General features: G+C 53.9%; 1 protein-coding gene across 2 annotated transcripts; it reads right to left on the bottom strand.

Annotated features, from left to right (window-relative positions):
* Positions 1 to 412: 412 nt before the first annotated feature.
* EMX1 (empty spiracles homeobox 1) lies at positions 413 to 16,381 on the bottom strand. Of its 2 annotated transcripts, none has more exons than XM_049651683.1 (3): positions 15,850 to 16,381; positions 9,901 to 10,085; positions 413 to 632 (listed from the first exon to the last, which is right to left on the bottom strand). In XM_049651683.1, exons 1-3 carry the CDS (start codon positions 16,379 to 16,381, stop codon positions 465 to 467), a joined length of 885 nt encoding a protein of 294 aa, XP_049507640.1. In that variant the 3' UTR covers positions 413 to 464. The 2 variants fall into 2 exon arrangements, with proteins under 2 accessions (XP_049507640.1, XP_049507642.1); XM_049651685.1 differs by having other exon boundaries at positions 9,901 to 10,081; positions 15,846 to 16,282.
* Between the last annotated feature and the right edge of the window lie 1,433 nt (positions 16,382 to 17,814).

Raw genomic sequence — 17,814 nt, 5'->3', positions numbered from 1 at the left:
TGGTCCCCAGAACCGGAATCCGCCACCCAGGCTCGCAGGCTCTGGGGTTGGAGCTGGATGCCCATGTCATTAAGAGAGAGACTTTTATTATTCCCATAGGGAAGGGAGATACAAGGGGATCACTAAGAACTACAGCAGGTGCCTGGAAAATAAATTAAAACAGAAACGCATCAAAACAAACAGGAGATAAGAGAAATGGAGAATGGCTGGGAGGCTGCAGTGGCTGGCGGCCCGCCCAGGCAGGCAGGCTCTCCGAGGAGAAGGTTGAGCAGTCCCAGGCCTCAGCCAGCCCATTTCTTGTCCCTCTGGCAGTGGTAGCCCCAGGCTCCAAGCCCTGTGAGGCCGTGACTCGAGGCCTCCCCGAAGCCTGGCGGGGGAGCGGCCAGAGTCCAGCTGGGCCCACCCGGGGGCCTGGCCAGCAGCGAGCAGACGCTCTGCCCTCATGGATCCGTGGCTGCCCCCCCCTAGTCATTGGAGGTGACATCGATGTCCTCCCCGTTGGCCTGCTTCGTGGCGATGCGCCACCGGTTGATGTGGTGGGACCCCTTCTTCTTCTGCTCAGACTCAGGCCCCTCTTCCTCCAGCTTCTGCCGCTTGTACTTTGTCCTCCGGTTCTGGAACCACACCTTCACCTGGGCCAGGGAGGGAGGGGCAGAGGTAAGAAACACCCAGGAGGCCCCCAGAACAGGTACTGGGGCCTCAGCACCCAGGCTGAGCTGGGAGCCAGTTGGGGAAACCGAGACCAGGGTCCTCTCCTCTGGCCAGGTGCCACCTGCTGGGTCCAGAAGACTACTCTTCCAGATGCGAATGAGGTGGGGCAGGGAGAGGATACAGTGGGCCACGAGGAGCCATTTTCCCATCCCTCTATCACAGAGGGAAGGGAGCAATCAGGGAGCTGCCGAGCATCCTGTAGCCACAGCATGCCAGAAGGGAGGAACCCAGGCTCTGGAGCCCAGCAGACCTGGGTCCCTACCCATTTCTAGAGAAGAGAGAATAATTGCTCCTTCACGAGGCAGAGATGAAGAGTAAGTGGGAGAATATATGAAAAGCCATCGCATGAGTCCTGATGAGCTCCCTGTGGGCCTGATATGGGCCCCACCTCCCAGGGCCACCCTATGCTCTTTGCAGCACAAAGAGGCAGAGCGGACATGGCTATGTGACCAGGAGATGATGTCCACACCAAGAGCAGTGCTCACAACAGCCAGAGCATTCCTGGGGTCACGGACCCCGCCACTCAAAAGGCTCTGGCTCACACACCATCTAGGTCAGTCTCTCCAGGGGACCCTGTGAGCAACGTCAGGTGGAGTTACCCCCATCCTACATCAGAAGTAGAGCTGGTCAGGTGGGAAGTCTGGTCCCTCAGGTGGCAACTCCTCAGGGTAGTCTGAAATCCACCAATGAGGCCTCATCCTCCTTAGACATAGCAGTGTCTGCAGCCCCACCTGGGGCAGGGCTCTAAACTTCCTGCCCCCAAAGCCTTGGCCTCTGTAGCCTATCCAAATATGGGAACAGGTCACATTGGAGAAATCACAGGGGACAGAAGCGAGCTCCTCTTTAAATAGAGGGTCCCCCACTTCTGTGTCAGGCATTGAGAGTCCTGACAAGGGGAGGGTTCAAACAGTGGACAACTATCTTCTGTGATGGGTTGGGGGGTGCTTAGAGGGAGGAGCAGGTCTGCAATGCAAAGCCTCTGTGAAGAGGCTTAGTCCCATCTCTAATCACCCCTCACTTCTCCCACCTCCCCCAGCATGTGATCAGTGTCCAGGATACAGCCTTTAACATCTTCGTGGGCGTGATCTAGGAGGGTTGTCCCAGCTTCCTGACTAGTCTTAGTGCGTGGGGACTGTGGAGAAAGTCTCACTCAGTCTGTCAACTCCTCCTGACCATACAGTTCTTTACTTGGCCTTACAGAGCCAGGCCAGCACCCCCATCCTCAGAGCTGGTAAAGGTGAGTCTGGGTGCTGATCCTTTGCTAAGTTCCTTCCCTTCTCTGGGCTTAAGTCCCTCATCCATAGGAGAGATATTTTCGGGGGCCCCTGCGGCTCCAGGGCACCTCCTGGGCAGAGACGGCAGGGTTACAAGGCATGGATGGTTTCCTGAAAATGACAGCTCATTTAAAAAGCAAGCAGGTGCTGTCACCTGCAGCTGGGTGATCTGTGGTGTCCATGACAGTGGTGACTGGTAAGTCATGTGTGTGGAATGATGGTGAGCACCTTGGTTTTGGCAGCAGCAGTTACTGCTGAGGGGAGATCCTGGAACCCTGGGTGGGGCCAGGAGCAGTCCTCAGAAGACTACCCAGTCCAACCCCTAGTCCCTGAGAATGGCTGAGAAGCACAGGTCTTAGCCATAAAGCCAGGCAGTGGCAGCCAAAAGCAAGCAGGCCTGGCATCCGGGCGTAGGGAGCAGTTTCCTGCCCAGGACATTCTACCTTCATGCTTCCCAGACACTACCCCCTATCCCCTTCGTGGAACTCACCCAGTCCAAGGCTTCCCCTAAGAGCACACCCTTCCCAGGGTCTGCCCTACCCCTTGATTTTAGAGCATTGGTTGGGGGTGGAGGCAGCCAGCCAGAGACAGGAAGAGATGAGGTGCCTGGCCTGGTGGATGGTGTAAGAGGAGGATCTTCTTCCCTCATTTCTAGGGTAAGGTGCAAACCTGTCGCCTGCATGTCTCACCCCAGGTAGACAAGGGAGAATGGTAGATGCTCTGGGTGCAAGACTTCTAGATTCCATAATCACCTTTCCTTGGGTACCAGGCTGGCTAGGCCCTGGGTGGTTCTGCATGGCAGAACTGCGTGGCAGCCAGCCTGGTCCCCACCCCCTATCGTGGAGCCCACTGACACTACACCAGCCAGTAGGTGGGTGAGCTCCTGTGGCAGGCATTTGTGTGTGACTCAGGCCTGGATGCGGGGTTGGGGCAGCATTCCTGAGAGCCCAAGGGGCTGGCCAAGGGTTAAGTGTGCCCAGCCTAGCGATGGGGCAATCCGGGGAAGCCCTGGGCAACACCAGGACCTAGGGCCCTTCCTGCACCTTCTCCCTCCCACACAACTCCCAAGTCTCCTTCCAGGAAGGATGGATGGACCCAGCCTGCTACCCTCGCCTCACAACACTGGCCCAAAGAAGGAAAGTTTCCAGTGGTGGAACCCCAGGTGCAGGATATGTTTTCAGGCAAGGGCCAGCTTCCTGGCACACCCAAATGAAAGGTGATTCGGAATATTTTCTCCATGAAAACGACTGGGGTCAAGGAGGCAGATTTTTAGAAACAGGGATGCAAACTCTCTCCCTAGGCAGACTGGCTATCTTCTGAACAGCCTTAGGCTGAGTGACCAGATGCTGTTTACAAAGACTGTAATAACAGGGGGATGCTTCTGACTTCATAATATCAGTGAAAACGGCAGGATGCAGTTTGGGCACAGTGTGATCACAACCATGGAAAATAAAATCTATGCATGGGGAAAAAAAGACTAGAAGGAAATGTACCTAAAGTGAGGGTGACATTTCTTTCTTCTTTCCACTTTTCTGACTTCTCTTTAATGCATTACTGATAACAGTTAATAGTTATTTTTTACTTAGAAAAAGAAAAAGAACTGGGATCTGAGTGTAGTATGAGACAAGAGTGACATCCCATCACCTCTCTAACCCAGCCTCTGGGGTCACCCCAGAGCCCTTTCCCTAGAGGACAGAGGCCCTAGAAAGGCTACCAGCTCTGGGGGAGCTGTGCCTATTCTGCACCTGCCTCCCTGGAACATCTGCACATGAGCCCTCAAAGACACGGTTGGGATGTTGGCTAAAGGAATCCCTCCCCCATTTCTGAGTCTCCTGGGTTTGCAGAGAGGTTCCCTGTGGTCTCCAAAGTCCCCATCCCATTGAATGTCTCTTTTTCAGGTAAGCCGGATCATTCCAAGATTCTCCACTTTTGCCTGAGTTACCCACCTGGGGTACTCTTCCTTAGCCTTCAAATTCCTGCTCAGATGTTCCTAGGCTGGGCCTGCCCTTTGCCCATCTGTACTTCCTTAGTACTTTTCCCTGTCGCAGCAACAGTGACCCCAGCAGTGGGTTAATTTATTTGCTTGAACCTCTGTCTCCTCATCAGGCTGTGAGAACCCGGAGAATCAAAGCAGTGTATAAGTCTACTCTAGAGTCCCAGTGGGCATGTTCCAGTCTGTTCAGCAAGCTGGGCAGAGGTGAAGTGACCTGCACTCTGCTCTTGGCAAGAGGTGCCTAGGTCAGAACTGGAAAGCTGAAGAAAATCAATGGTGGAGGGAATTGAGATCTAATCAGAAAATGGGTTTGGGAAGTGCAATTGCTGGAAAGATGGGTTTAGTTCAGCGGACACTTCTACAAGAGGGTCAACTTTTTTATTTTAATTTTTTTAAAGATTTTTAAAAGTTTTATTTATTTAAGTAATCTCTACACTGAACCCCAAGATCTAGAATTGCATGCTCTACCGACTGAGCCAGCCAGCCTCCCCCAAGAGGGTCAATTCTTAATTCTCCATGTTGTGAATTGGATTAACCACTTCTAGGGAGAATCTGGGCGAGGGAGAAAGACCTATTGTTGGGGGGCACAAGGGTCAGCATGAGTCAAATAGGACGAAGAAAGTGCTGTGGATAAATGAAGGAATGCATGCATGCATTAATGTATTAAAGGACTGATTGATGTATGTATGCATTGATGAATGAAGGTGTGTATGTATTAACGAACAAATGAATGGACAAAGGAACTAACGCACAAGCCAACTACAGCTCCAGCCAATTGTTTCAGACTTTACTTTCGAATAACCTATTTGAATGAACCAGACTTGGACCCTTCTTTTCTACTAGTCCCCAACTTTAGTCCCTCCCAAATGGAAGAGTCTGTGGCTCCTGCCTGCATACTTTCAGACAAATACTTGTCCTCAAGGAGTTTGAACACCCTATCAAGATAATAGCCTTTTCCACTGGGGATCCATTTCCTATTATTTGATCATATGAGCTACTCTCACTCACAGTGTCAAGCCCAATGTCATGAAGCTCAGCCCTCACCCCACCAAACTGAGGCCACCTCTGACTCCCCATCAACCATAGCCCTAACTCTTCCTAAGCCTTCTTGTTTCCTCCTCTGTCCAACCATCCTGGATGCTTGCCCTCACTCTCAGAGAGACATCACAGATTCATCTGCCTCCACAGGACCAGGCCCTGGAGAACCACTCCAGTCTGCCTTACCTCCCCTGCCCTGTCCTGCCTCCCACTGGACTCCTGGAACATGAATGATGCAGAAATTCTTGGAGAAGAGCCAAGACTTGAAGAAGGGATGAGTCCATCTCAGAACCAACAATAAGCTAGCAACAAAGGCCTCTTGACCTTTCCCTAAAATTCAAGTCATTTGGATATTTCCTTCTCATCCGTCCCCCCCCAAAACAGAGCTTTTCAGAGCAGGAAGGGGCCCCAGGAAGTCTCCTTACCATGCTCCTGGGGGAAAACCCATAGGCGGGTAACTATACACTCCTTCCTTCTAAGACCTCCCCACCTGTTCTTGGGCCCCAAGATGGTGGCCAGACTTGTCAGCTCCCACTCCATCTTAACTCACCCACTTCAAACCCTCCCCTTCCTTCCCACCAACCTAGAATCCTATGCATCCCACTGAGCCTTCTGGGCCTGAGGTCTTCTGGGAGCCTTCCACCCATACAGGTCTCCCCTTACCTTCCTCAGTCACGGTGTGACTTCAAGAGGACTCCGGTCACTCACCCTGTGCATATCCCATAAGTGTGCACACTTTACATTTTGCTCCCACCACCAAATGAGGAATCTCCAAGGCTAAAGACTCCATTTCTACACTCCTTTCCCTCATAGCTCAAGTGAACTCAAAGCCGGAAAAGGTGAAGAAACACCCGCTGAACTGGTCAAAGCAGACAGGGCAGCTGGAAACACGGACCAATTGATCAGCCTGGAGCAAACAAATGCTTTCTCTCATTCCCCATAAAACTAACGTGTCACCCCACACATGCACATAAGCACCCGAGCTGCTATCCGTGCCATGTGTATATATGATATCACCTGACCTTTGGGCATCATCTCACTGCTCATCTGTGCTCCACACTGTGGCACATACATGTTACACACACACACACACACACACACACACACACACTCACTTGCCCTCACAGCTCTGATCTGACCCAAATCCGGGTCTGTACCACCAGACTGAAGCTTAAATGGGCCTCATTCAGTCATCGAGGTCAGACGCTGAGGCTGCGCCACAGCAGTGAGGAGCAAGTAATTAGAGCCAGAGGGGAGAACTAGCCCTTTTCCCAGGACCACTCCCTCCACTTCCTGGATTGATCCACCGCCATCCCAGTACAAACACCCTCTCTCAACCAAACACACAAACCTGCCCCCAACAAAGAAGCCCAGGTTTCCCACCTGCCAACACTCCATACTAAAGCTTTGAGCATGCATACACCCCTGAGCTCTGGCTGGGTTAAGACCCACACGTTGATTTCCTTAACTCTCCCAGAAGTTTTATCCGTGAACTGGTGGACAAAATGAGATCATGTAGATTAAAATGCAAGGGAAAGATAGAAAACAGAGGGACAGGAAGGGGTCAGTGACTGCAGAAAGCAAGGGAAATGACTGATAAAGTTAACACATGGATATGAGTACAATCAAGAGAAATTCGCCTATTCATTCGATACATGTTTATGAAGCCTCTATGCCTTGCTGGTCTTTGAGCTGGACCCTATGGTATAGAGAGAAACAAGAAGGCTTGACCTCTGGCTCCCAGAGCTGGCCTGTTATTCATCAGAATCACCCAGAGAGCTGTTTTAAAAACATTTCCTGGATCCCATCCTGGAACTCCTAAGAGAATCTCCTGAATGGGGCCTGGGAATCTGTATTTTAAGACTTCTTGGTGCAATGGATCTAGCCAGTCCACAGAGTGACGTTTGGACATGATAGATAATTAAACCACAGCAAAGTCCTAGGTGTATTATGATATATGGGAGATGTACTGTGAGCTCTGAGAACTTGCAGGAAGCATTATATAGAAACACAGAGAAGTAGAATATGGATGAGCCAGAAACTCAGGGCTGGAAAGAACCACGGAGTTGATTTCATTAAATCTTACAGATACAGCAGACTGAGGCCCAGAATGAAGACAAAGGCAGAGCTGATGACATGACAGGTAAGCACCAGCAGATATTTGAACATGCATCTGCCAGTAGCTAACTAGATCTGCAGAGATGGAAGCTTGAGATGGATGGTATAGATACACAGAAGATAGAACAGATGATAAGGAAATAATCAACAGTTGGGTAAATGAGAGCTATTATTAGGAAGATTATAATTAATAGAAAATATAAATTAACTAGCTATGGAGAGGCAGTTTAATGAGAGCAGACAGAAGTGCGTGGCTAGATATAAAACAGCTATCTGTGATGGATTGGAGAGCCCTGAGAGACAAATGTAGGTACTGACAGTAGAAATAGATGGCAGGGAACTGATGAGAGAGACTGTCGCTTGACAAACAGCTGATAGCTGGAAATGACAGGTAAGTTTGCCTGATAAATACTGAAAGATGGACAATTAATTAAATATATGGCATAAGTCCAAATAATAAGTACCAGAGGGACAGAAAGCTCTGATGATGAAGGAGACTGGATGGGGCAGAAGAAACACTGGACTGAGTCAGGAAACCCAGGTTTGGGGCTCACTGTAACACTAACCTGATACACTACTTTAAACAAAGGGAAGGGAAGGACTGGGGATGAGAATTAATATTATTTGAGTTCATATTAGGTGACTTTAATCTTTAAACAATCTATCTTCTGGATGAGAACATCACAGCTCAGAGAAGTTGAGTAACTCACCTAGGGTCACACAGATAATGAAATCCAAACTGCCTGCCTAGGGAGCTCTGCCCAGTTGGTGTCTCTTTCCCAGAGTCCTCACCTGAATAGATGAGCCTCTCTAAGGAGGTTTCTCAGGCTCAAACCTCCCATAGTTCTATTGTGGTTTCTTGTTCCATATGCTAAAACCAGCTCACTTATAGATAGAATATGAGTAGACATAAGAGTTTTGATAGTGATGCTGGATATATTAGTCTATCTGGGTTTTGTTTTAAATGTGTTTGGAACATAATGAAAATGAAAGAAACAATCATTACATTTACTAACTGGCATTGTTAGGAGCAAATAGGCAGCTAGACTTGGTGTGAAAGAAAGTTAATTAAAAATCCTCTCACTGAGCTAAAAAATTGGAAGTTTAAAAACAATGACATTATTTCAACAAGTGTTAATCTGTGGGTGGGAGGATTATAAACCATTTTGTTTTCTTACACTTATGCAATTAAAATTTAATAACTAATACTTTTTAAATGATGTTAACTATAAACACCATTCTTAAATTGACACCTTGTTTTAGACAATAATTTTAAAACACTCCCAGGAGGGAACGGGGGTATTATTTTTTTAACTTGTTTTTTTTTAACATCTTTCTTTAAAACATTTTAAAAATTAACTCTATCATAAGCTTTATCCCTGCTGTTAGAACAGCCCAGCTAGCAAATCTGAAAAAGCGCGGGTCCTGCAGTGGAGTCCAGAGTAATGCATTGATTAAATGGGGGCATCAGACAGATAAGACAATAGATGCCAAAATGGGACGCGAGGACGGGGGAACTGGGGAGGCAGTTAGGGTCTGAGCCCCCTTCCTATCTTCACTGCTCCTCGGAGACCCCAGGCTGCCCCCTCAAGATCCGGGACCAGGGTGGTATATCCGGGATACTGGCGGTGGTGTAGTAGGGGCCAGACCAGCAGGAAAGGGGAGAGGAGGCTAAAAAGCGGGCAAGCATACCTCTCTCATTTGCAGATCTGGGAGCTGTCGGGGACATAAGGGAGTAAGGTCTCCCGAGGCCCATTCAGACCCTGAAATCCGCCTCCAGGGCACCAGCCAGCCCCTCCAGCAAGTCTTACTCCCAGGGACCAAGAGCTTAGGCGGTGCTTCCAGGCAGCATTTATTTATGGCGAAGTCTTTACACATAACAAACCCAAGTCTGCCTCCCTATAACTCCAATCTAGTTCTTAAAATTTTTCTTTTCTTAATTATCCATTACAAAAACACTCCTGTAATGTCACCCAGTTCAAAACCCCTCCAACACCATGGAGTTTGTTCCTTTCCCCAGCTCAACGGCCCTTCCAGTGTTTGAACACAGTCCCTGACTCCCAGACTCTACTTTCGCACCATCCCCTGTCTGCGCGCCCAAACGTTTACCAGTTTTGAGAGCCCTGTCTGCGCAGAGATCAGTGCCACCCTGGGACCCCAAGCAGGGTCGGGCCCCTTCCTGGCTAATCTCCTCTGCTTCTGATGTTTACAGCCTGAGGACACGTGGGCTTTCTCCACACACCCCATCCGCCTTCGCCAGCTCTGCCCATGAAAAGCCCAAGCAGCAAAGCCAGTGTGGGAAAGGTCTGGCCATCCCACAAAACTGCGAGCACCCCCGGAAGAGTGGCGGGAGAAGGGCTGCAGTAACCACAGGACTGAGACGGCTCCAGTGGACTCAGGGGCAGCTCAGGAGTGACTGGGGCGTGGGGCTCCACGCCCTGCCTCCTCCTGATAAACTGGCACCTCCTATGGGCTTGCTGAGCAGACTGGGGAAGTGGTTTGATTCCAACCTCCTGGTGGTACTTAGTGCTTGACAGAAGTCCTGCGGCCTCCGCGAGGCTAAGCGCAGCGGGAGGGAAGGGGCTCTAAAGACTGGTTTAGCTGGAGGGCCGCGGGGTAGAGGCGGTGGTGGCTTTTGGAACTGGGTGGGACAGAGCTCCGGAGAAGGCGGGGATGAGAGTCGGGCTCCTCCTGCACCTGCCCGTCCTCCCCCCCCTCCACCTGGGCTGACCGGCCGAGCGCGGAGGCCCGCGGGGTGGTTATTACCTGCGTCTCGGAGAGGCTGAGGCTGCCGGCCAGCTGCTTCCGCTCGGCGCCCACCACGTAGTGGTTCTTCTCGAAGGCGCGCTCCAGCCGCAGGAGCTGCGAGGGCGAGAAGGCCGTGCGGATCCGCTTGGGCTTGCGAGCGAAGGGGCCGTGCAGAAGCAGCCCGTCCTGGGGCACGTCGCTCGCTGCGGCCGCGCCGCCGACGGCAACACAGCAGGTACAGACAGAGAGAAGGGGCGCCGTGAGCCGCAGCCGGGCCGCCGCCGGGCCGCCCGCGGGAGCCGGCCAACCCCGGCCCTCTGGCCCGGCTAGCAAACGCCCTCGGCGCTTCTCTACCCTCTCCAATCCTTGACTCCCCGCCCCCACTTCTCCCTTTCCCTCTCGCCGCCCCTTCCTAAAGTCCAATCCCCTGTCCTCCCCCGACACCTAGGGGGGAGAGTTAGGGTCAGAGTGCTACCCTGTCAGTCGCGGGAGGGGTGGAATAGCAGAGCTGCGGATCACTCCGTTGGGCCAGGAGGAGGGCCCAGGCCTAGTGAGGCGCCGGCCGGCCCAAATCCACAGCGCCTGGAGCAGCGGAAGAGGCCATGGGGTGGGAAAAGTCCCTTAGCTCTCTTTGTCCACTTTGCCCTGTCCTATTTCCCTCAAAAAGGCCAAGAGTAGAGACAGGGCTGGATGTCAGGAAAGTGACACCCTCATGCCAAACACATTTTCAAGAACTAGAAGGTAGGTACCCAAGGCACTCTCTTTTCACACCTGTTTAAACCAGCCTTGCAGCTAAACGATTAGGCTGCTAGCCCTTTGAAAATTCTTGCCAACAGGCTCAGGCTCTACCTTGCAAGTGGTAAAAATAGGCCAGCAGCTAGGTCAACGTCCAAGCAATTCCTGAAGGTCTAAGGTCAGGCTTCTTCCTCCCCCTTCCCCACCTCTTTCCCCCAGGCCTTCTGGTAAAGCCCACTCCCCACAGGAGACTCCTACTGCTCTCCGTGGGAAAAGGCCTTGCTTCATCCCTGAATAGTCCCGTGCTGAAGAAACACGTGTATAAATATCTAGATGTCATCTTTCTCTCTAATATATATAGATATAGATATATTGGTTTCTGCATGGGCGTGTGTAAATATATGCTCCAGCCTCCCTACTGTCTTTTTCTCCCATCTACCATACAGGATTTTCAAAGAGTGTGATTGTCCCTTGGCAAATGTTGGCCATCATGGGAACTCAGCTCCTACCTGCAGGAGGAGGGGCTGACACTGGGTTCAATGAGGCCGGGTGGTTAGGTCAGGAACTACAGAAGCCAAAATAAGCTTCCACCCACAGCTTCAGTCTCAATAAACCCCCCACTAGGCCTTCACACAATCTCTGGCTTGGTTGCACATGCTAACAGGCTTGAAACAGGCCCTTACATCACCCATGGATCTCATGCAGTGGCACATAACAGTCCCCCTGACCCACTGACAATGCAGAGCCCTAGATGGAATGTTTTCACACAGTTAGCTGTTGAGATTTGACTGATCCAATTAATTTCTTCAGAAATGGCCACTGGTTTTACCCAATTTGACCTGTTGTTTTGTTTAAGATAATTGTTTGGATCTCCGTTGAGATCTCCCATCTCTGGAAACACTTCTATAAGTGAAGTAAGGTCATATAATTGAGATGTTGCTGCTAAAACTCTCCAGGTAACTGTTCATGTCCCTCTGCTGGCGGATACTGATTGGCATTACTTTCTTTGGAGGTCTTGGGTCCTTGGGGTTTGGACACCTACACAGGTGAACTTTATTGCTGAGGTTTTCTGTGGAACAAGATTGCTAGAGGGGAGATAAAGTCCCCTGACAATCACTTATCCATTTCAAGTGGCTGGATCTGTGCAGCTACAAAAGGGAGTGGGATCACATCACAGGGGGGATGGAGGGGGACAGCCTGCCCAGTGGGCCCTTCAAGGTGGCAGCAGGCCGAGGGCTGTTAGGCCTGACTGAAGGCAGTTTAACTGGTAGTGGTGGAGGGGACAGATGATCAGGGGAGATGGTCTGGAAGAGAGGAATAATGAGGAGAGAAAGGAGGAGACTGATCCAAGTAGAAATAAGAATTAAAGTCTTAAGTGGGTACCAGTGTGATTAGGCCAGGGAAAGGTGGGAGAGGTGAGTGGGAAGCAAATACTTCTTGTTGATATTAAGTTGCTTCAAAACACAGCATTGTTCTGACCCTGGGGGAAGTCCCAACAGTGGTTTTTCCTCTGGACAAGTGAGCTGGAGAGGGAAAAGGCCTTGATCATCCCAGAGTTCACAGGGTTTGGCCTCAGCAGCTCAACTGACCCAGGCTAGTGAAAAGTGAGGCGGCAGCCTGGAGAGACCCTGTAGGTGGGAGCGAATGGGGTGCAGGGGTGCCTAGGGCAGTCTGTGGCTGAGAAAGCAGAACTACAGTCTGCCTCAGTGTGTGTGACTTGATGGCTGTTTTGTAATTCTGGGAGTGTGTGTGGGTCACTCGTGCGGTGAAGTTCTCTGTCTTTGTCTTTATAAACCCAAAGTGGAAGATGGAAGCAACAAGCTTCTCTCTCCTGACATACGCATGTCCCTTTGCCTCAAGTCTGGCTATTTTAGGAAAAGCTGGGTTGCTTGGTTTATTGTAATGTTCTGTTGGGGGCAGATAGCATATGTATAGTATTCTGTATGTGCAGAAGCACAGGGGTCCTTCTGACCCAACCTCGAAGAAGCAAGGGGCAGGAAAATTACTCAAGATGCTGAAAAGTGATGACAGATTGGATTTCAAAAGAAGCCAGGCCTTTCCCTATAAGAAAGAGGTGGTTTAGTGCAAAACTAACCATCCTGAGAAACTGATCAATAGCTCTATGTTTCTGTAAGGACAGTGATGCCTTAGGTGCCTATGTGCCTGGTACCCTCTCATTATGGGTAGGGGGCCTCAACAGTCCCTACCACAGCTTCAGTTCCCCCTAACTGGACCACAAGAACAGAACAAGCTTGGGGCTGGGGTGCAGTGTGGCCTGTTTCCATGCAGTAGTTCTGGCCTGTGGGAGTGGGCTGTCAGTTTCAGACAAGGATAGGTGGAAAAGTGGAGAGGGGCTGAGTTAGCCTTCCCTGGAGCCAGGAGGAACTGAACCCCAGCCCACTTTGCTCTGGCCTCTCACTTCAGGCCCCTCCAAGGCAATGACTGGCAATAGAGGCTCCCAGGAGTGAGGTGGCTGAAGGTGGGAGCTAGGGATCCGAAGTGCCCAGGCAGACGCTGCACTCTCTTCTGGAGAGGCCCGGGACGGCCCGGGGTTCTGGGTGGCTGGCTGGGCGGAGGAGCCCGGGGCAACAAGAAGGAGAGGCCGGCCAAACTGCGGAGATAACCTCATTCCCCCTCCTCCTGCCGGAACAAAGGCGCCCTTTGATGCACCGGCCCCTTGCAAACGCCGGTCCCAGTGGGTTGGGGCTTCCCAGGCCCCCTCCTGACGCTGTTCTTGGCCTGGAAAGTTCCTGAGTCCGGGTAATAACACCGAAGTGCGGCCAACTCCGCGTCTCCGCCGGCTCCTCCCCTTTAGGCCTCGAAGGCCACCGGCTTCAGGATCCTGACGCCTGATCCAGACATCCCGCGTGGGCTCTGCCTCTTCCACCTCCTGGCTCTGCCGGAAAAGCTGCTTGCCTGCGCGCGGGCCCGTGCTGCCCGAGAGCGCTGCGCACCGAGCGCAGACATGTTCCTTTTCGTTCGTGTAGGGTTTCGTTTCTTGCATTAAAACGGGGCTGAAATGAGCATCGCAGAGACCCGGTTCTCTAGAAAACGCGGCGCCGGAGGGCCTGGGACGGCTCTGCCCGCAGCCCCAAGGCCCCGTTGGGACCGCAAGGCTCACAGCCGCCGGGGCGCGCACCGGGCTGCAGCGATGAAGACCGGACCCAAAGCCGAAACGTGTCAGCGTCCGAAAAGTCCTTCAGTGTCCAACGGATTTCCGAGTTCAAAAATTCGGCCACGCATGGCTCCATCTCCGCGTCCAGACACGGTTCTTGAGAGAAAAATCCAACCGTTTTTGCAACTCGACAACGTGCCCGCCGGGACTGATGGCTCAGGGAGCGGCGGCAATTTCTGAGAAGGTTTTTCGGAGAATTCATCTGGCCTCGCTTGGCTGGGAATGCTCAGAGCTGGATCAGTCGCGAGGTGCCCCCGGCCCTCAGCGCCCCGCGCCCGCGGGGACGAGGCTAGAGGCGGGAAAGGCAGAGCGGAGGGCGTGGGGCCCCGGGTCCGAAGCCAAGGGCACAGCTGTAGAGACCATCGGATGAACAGAGACCACAGGGCTTAGGATTGGTTCTGCCCTCTCCTCTGAGTCCCTGTCTCTGCACCATCCTTCTAACCACGGGCCCCTTGTGCCCCGTTCCGACGGTTCAGAAGCAGCCGCGTCTCTCAGATCGGCCCATGGGTGCCAGGTTTTGAGACCCAGGCCAGGCCCCACGGAGTACCGAAGTGGTTTGCTCAGTTTTGAATAAAACTTCATTTATAGCAGTAAACAATGATTGTAATTGACAAGTTTCATGCCCAAAGCGGCTGACACCATAGGCTTTTTTTTTTTTTTTTTGCCCCCAAGATGATTTGGGCAAATCTTTGAAATCCCAGGGGGACAAGTCTGCCCACAAAAATTCTTGTTCAAGTAATTACATTCTTTTATTTTGTGGGATCTGCTGGGTCAATATCTACTGGTCAGATGGGACTAAGCAAATTGACAAAGCAGGACCGGGAAAGCCGCTCTCGGTGAAACAGTGAAGCATCTATAGTCAAAGCTTCAAAAGATCATTTTCTTCTGTTACCTAAATAATGGTACCAAGCATCTGGTTTACTTTGGGTGGACCGCGGTTTATCGTCAGATTAGGTTGGTAGCTGAAGCTCTCTCTAGCCATATCCTTTTCATTTGTTTCACTAAAAGCCGGGTTACCTAGCTCTGAGTCATAGAACCTCACAAGGCTGAGGTCCAGTCCCGTCCACACTAACAAAATAAAACTGGAAACTAAAGCAATTACTTCACAAATTAAGGCCATTCTTTAAAAAAAAAAAAAAAGACAAGAAAAGAGAAACAAACTTTAACAAATTCAAGGAAGAAAACGAACTCCAACAAATGCAACTCTATTTCCTTCGGAAAAGTCAGATAATTGAAACGTGTGTGTGCGTGTGTAAGGCCAGTGGGGTATCTTCATTAGCAAACCCACTGCCCAGTGCAGAGATGGGAGAACAGCCTGCCTATGACCTTAAAAGCCCTCTGCCCCCGCCCCCTGCCTGGGAGGACTGCCGTCGGTCCCCCAGCAGCCGGGCGGGCTCCCAGAGTCCGCGCAGGGCGGACGAAGCCGGTTGCTGTTGCAAACCTTCCCGACCCTGCGTCTGAGAGGCACTTGTAACTTGGAGAAGTCGGGTCGAGGTTGCTGAGAAACACCCCAAGACAGTGGAACACTCCACACTGAACATTAACTCTCCAGTTTGCCCTCCCTGCTGCCCCTTCTTTCCACAGACCCGGGACACTCGGGTAGACTTTGCCCTGCTCCGACGCGCCAGCGAGGGCGGATATCTGGGAGTTGGTGGTGGATGTGTAAGCGAAGTATGGTCCCAGGTCCAGCTGGGGCGGAGGGAGAACCGTGAGCGCTGCGCTCACTGGGCTGCGACTGGCTCGGCCGGGAGAGATTCTGGCAGGCCGCGGGGAAGATCAGGAGAGGCTCCAAGGATGCGCCCGGGCTTGGCGTCCGGACCGGCATCGTTTCTGGGAAAGCCTGGAGGTCCCAACCTGGCTCTCTGGAAGGGAACCCAACACCGCGGTAGCGCGAATGGATCCGCCGCGGCTCTTCCACATTCGGGGATCGGCCTCTGCCGACCCACAGCCTTCTTTCAACAACTTCTGAACAGCCCCGCGCGCCCCCGAGCCTCCCCCGCGCAACCGCAGCGTGGGCGCTGGCCGGCCGCCTAAGCGGGCACAGCATGGGCACTCACCCTGGAAGCGGTGGCCGAAGAAGCGGTTCCGCAGGACCCAGGGGTAGAAGTGCAGAGGGTCCCGGTGCTGGGCGCCGAAGAAGGAGTGCGGGGGCTGCAGCGGGGAGGCGCCCAGCTGGTGCGCCGGGTGCACGGTCAGCGCGGGGTGGTTCATGGCCTCGGGGAACACAAGCTCGGGCCCACCGTAGAGCGAGCGGCCGGCGCCCGCGGCGGCGGCGGCGGCGGCGGCAGCGGGGAAGCCGCTCACGAAGGCCGCCTCGGCCGCGCCGGGGTGAGGGTAATTGAGCGCCGTGGGCCGGAGTGGCTCCTCCGAGGCGGCCGCCGCCAGGGGATGGGAGCCGGCGCCCCCGCCGCCAGTGCCCCCGCCGGTGCCGCCGTCCTTGGCTACCAAGGACTCGATGGTAAAGCCGCGTTTGGCTGTGGGCTGGAACATGGTCGCGGTCGCCAGAGCCGAGCGAGGCAGCTGGGCTCTGGGGAGCGCTCCGCGTCCTGGCGCCGCCGCCGTGCGGGGTGTGCACCCAGCCAGGCACATGCACACACACCAGCACCCCTCACCTCCCCCGCCCGCCCGCCCGCGCTCAGACCCGGCCGGCGAGCCAGGCGCGGTGAGGCGAGGGGCGTGCGAGCGAGCGAACGCGGAGTCGGGCCACGGCGCGCAGCTAGGCGCGCCGGCCTCTGGGGCCGAGCGGGCAGCTCCCGGCGCAGGCACTGGCGCGGGTTCCGTGCGAGGCTACGAGCTGCCTCTACGGCCTGGGGGCTGAGCCCGGCCCCCTCCCTCCCGAGTCCAGCCAGGACCGACCCCCGCCCCTGGTCCTCCCAGCACTGCCCAGCTCAGCCTCGGCCGCTGCTCTGCGAGGCGCGAGTTAGCCGGCACCTGCCCCGCGCTCGCCCATTGGCCGCCGCTCACCTGCCCCAAGGTGGGGGGCGGGGCGGGGCGGGGCGAGGGACGGCGGGTGGGGAAGGAGCCAGCAGTCGGAGGCAAAAAGCGGACTGGAGCCTTTGCTGGGCGATCTAGGCCTCCCCCCCACCCCTCATCCGCCCCTTGCCACAAGCTTCTCCTCGCGTCTCTGCCCTTTAGCTGAGTCTGGCGACCGCTCCAACCACCTCAGCCCACGCGAGAGCCGAAGAAGGCGTCCGAGGGGCCTTGGGGCTTGGGAAAATCTCCAGCCCCACTTCCCGATGTGTAACTCAGTTGAACCCCCTCCAATTCATCCTGAGATGTCGTTTCAGTTCTCAGGCAACTTGGATCCGAGTGGAGGGTGGGTGGGTTTTGCCCAACAAATAGGTTCTCCGAGAACAAGCTCCCTGGCCTCCGGGACCCTCCCGCTCACCCATCTGTCTCTTGGGACGCGGGTCTGAAAGCCGCGCCCTCGTTCGTGAGGTTTCGCGTTTTCTGAGTGTTATGGGAGACGGCTCCAGAAAGGGGACGCCCAGTTCTTTTCACCCAGGGGCCAGGCCGGGGACAGCGCGAGAGGAGCCACCGGAGTGGTCACTTTGCAGACCTCAAGCAGCAAATCCGTGTTCGGAAGCACATCCTTGGCCCAGCCACAGCCACCGCAGTCTGTTCGCACCGGGACGGCGGGCCTCAGCAGAGGACGATCTGCTTTTCTCGCCTTCTCTGGTCGTGGGGCTCAGGTGCAGGCGGGCCAGGCCAGGGCCTCGAGCCTTAACTTGAAGCTCGCCGAGCAGTCGACCCTGTCTCCAAGAATGCATCCCAGCCGTCCCGGGAACGCAGCGGCCGCCTGGCCTCCCCTGACCCTCACCTTCCACCTGCGACCTCGGAGCAGCGGACGACTCTGCTCCGTCAGGTTTCCATTTCTTGCAATAATTCCCTGGGGGTGAGAGGGTGAAGAGAACCAGTACTCAGCAAACTTTTTCACCCGGGCCTTCCAGGCCGCAGGAAACACCGCACGGAGGCCTAGGAGGGCGCTGGGCGGTGGTGGGGAGGCTGGGACCCGGACCCTG

This window comes from Panthera uncia, assembly GCF_023721935.1.
Source record: "Panthera uncia isolate 11264 chromosome A3 unlocalized genomic scaffold, Puncia_PCG_1.0 HiC_scaffold_11, whole genome shotgun sequence".
Taxonomy (NCBI): domain Eukaryota; kingdom Metazoa; phylum Chordata; class Mammalia; order Carnivora; family Felidae; genus Panthera; species Panthera uncia.
Note: the sequence above shows the minus strand (reverse complement) of the source record. Positions and strands in the feature narration are given on the sequence as shown.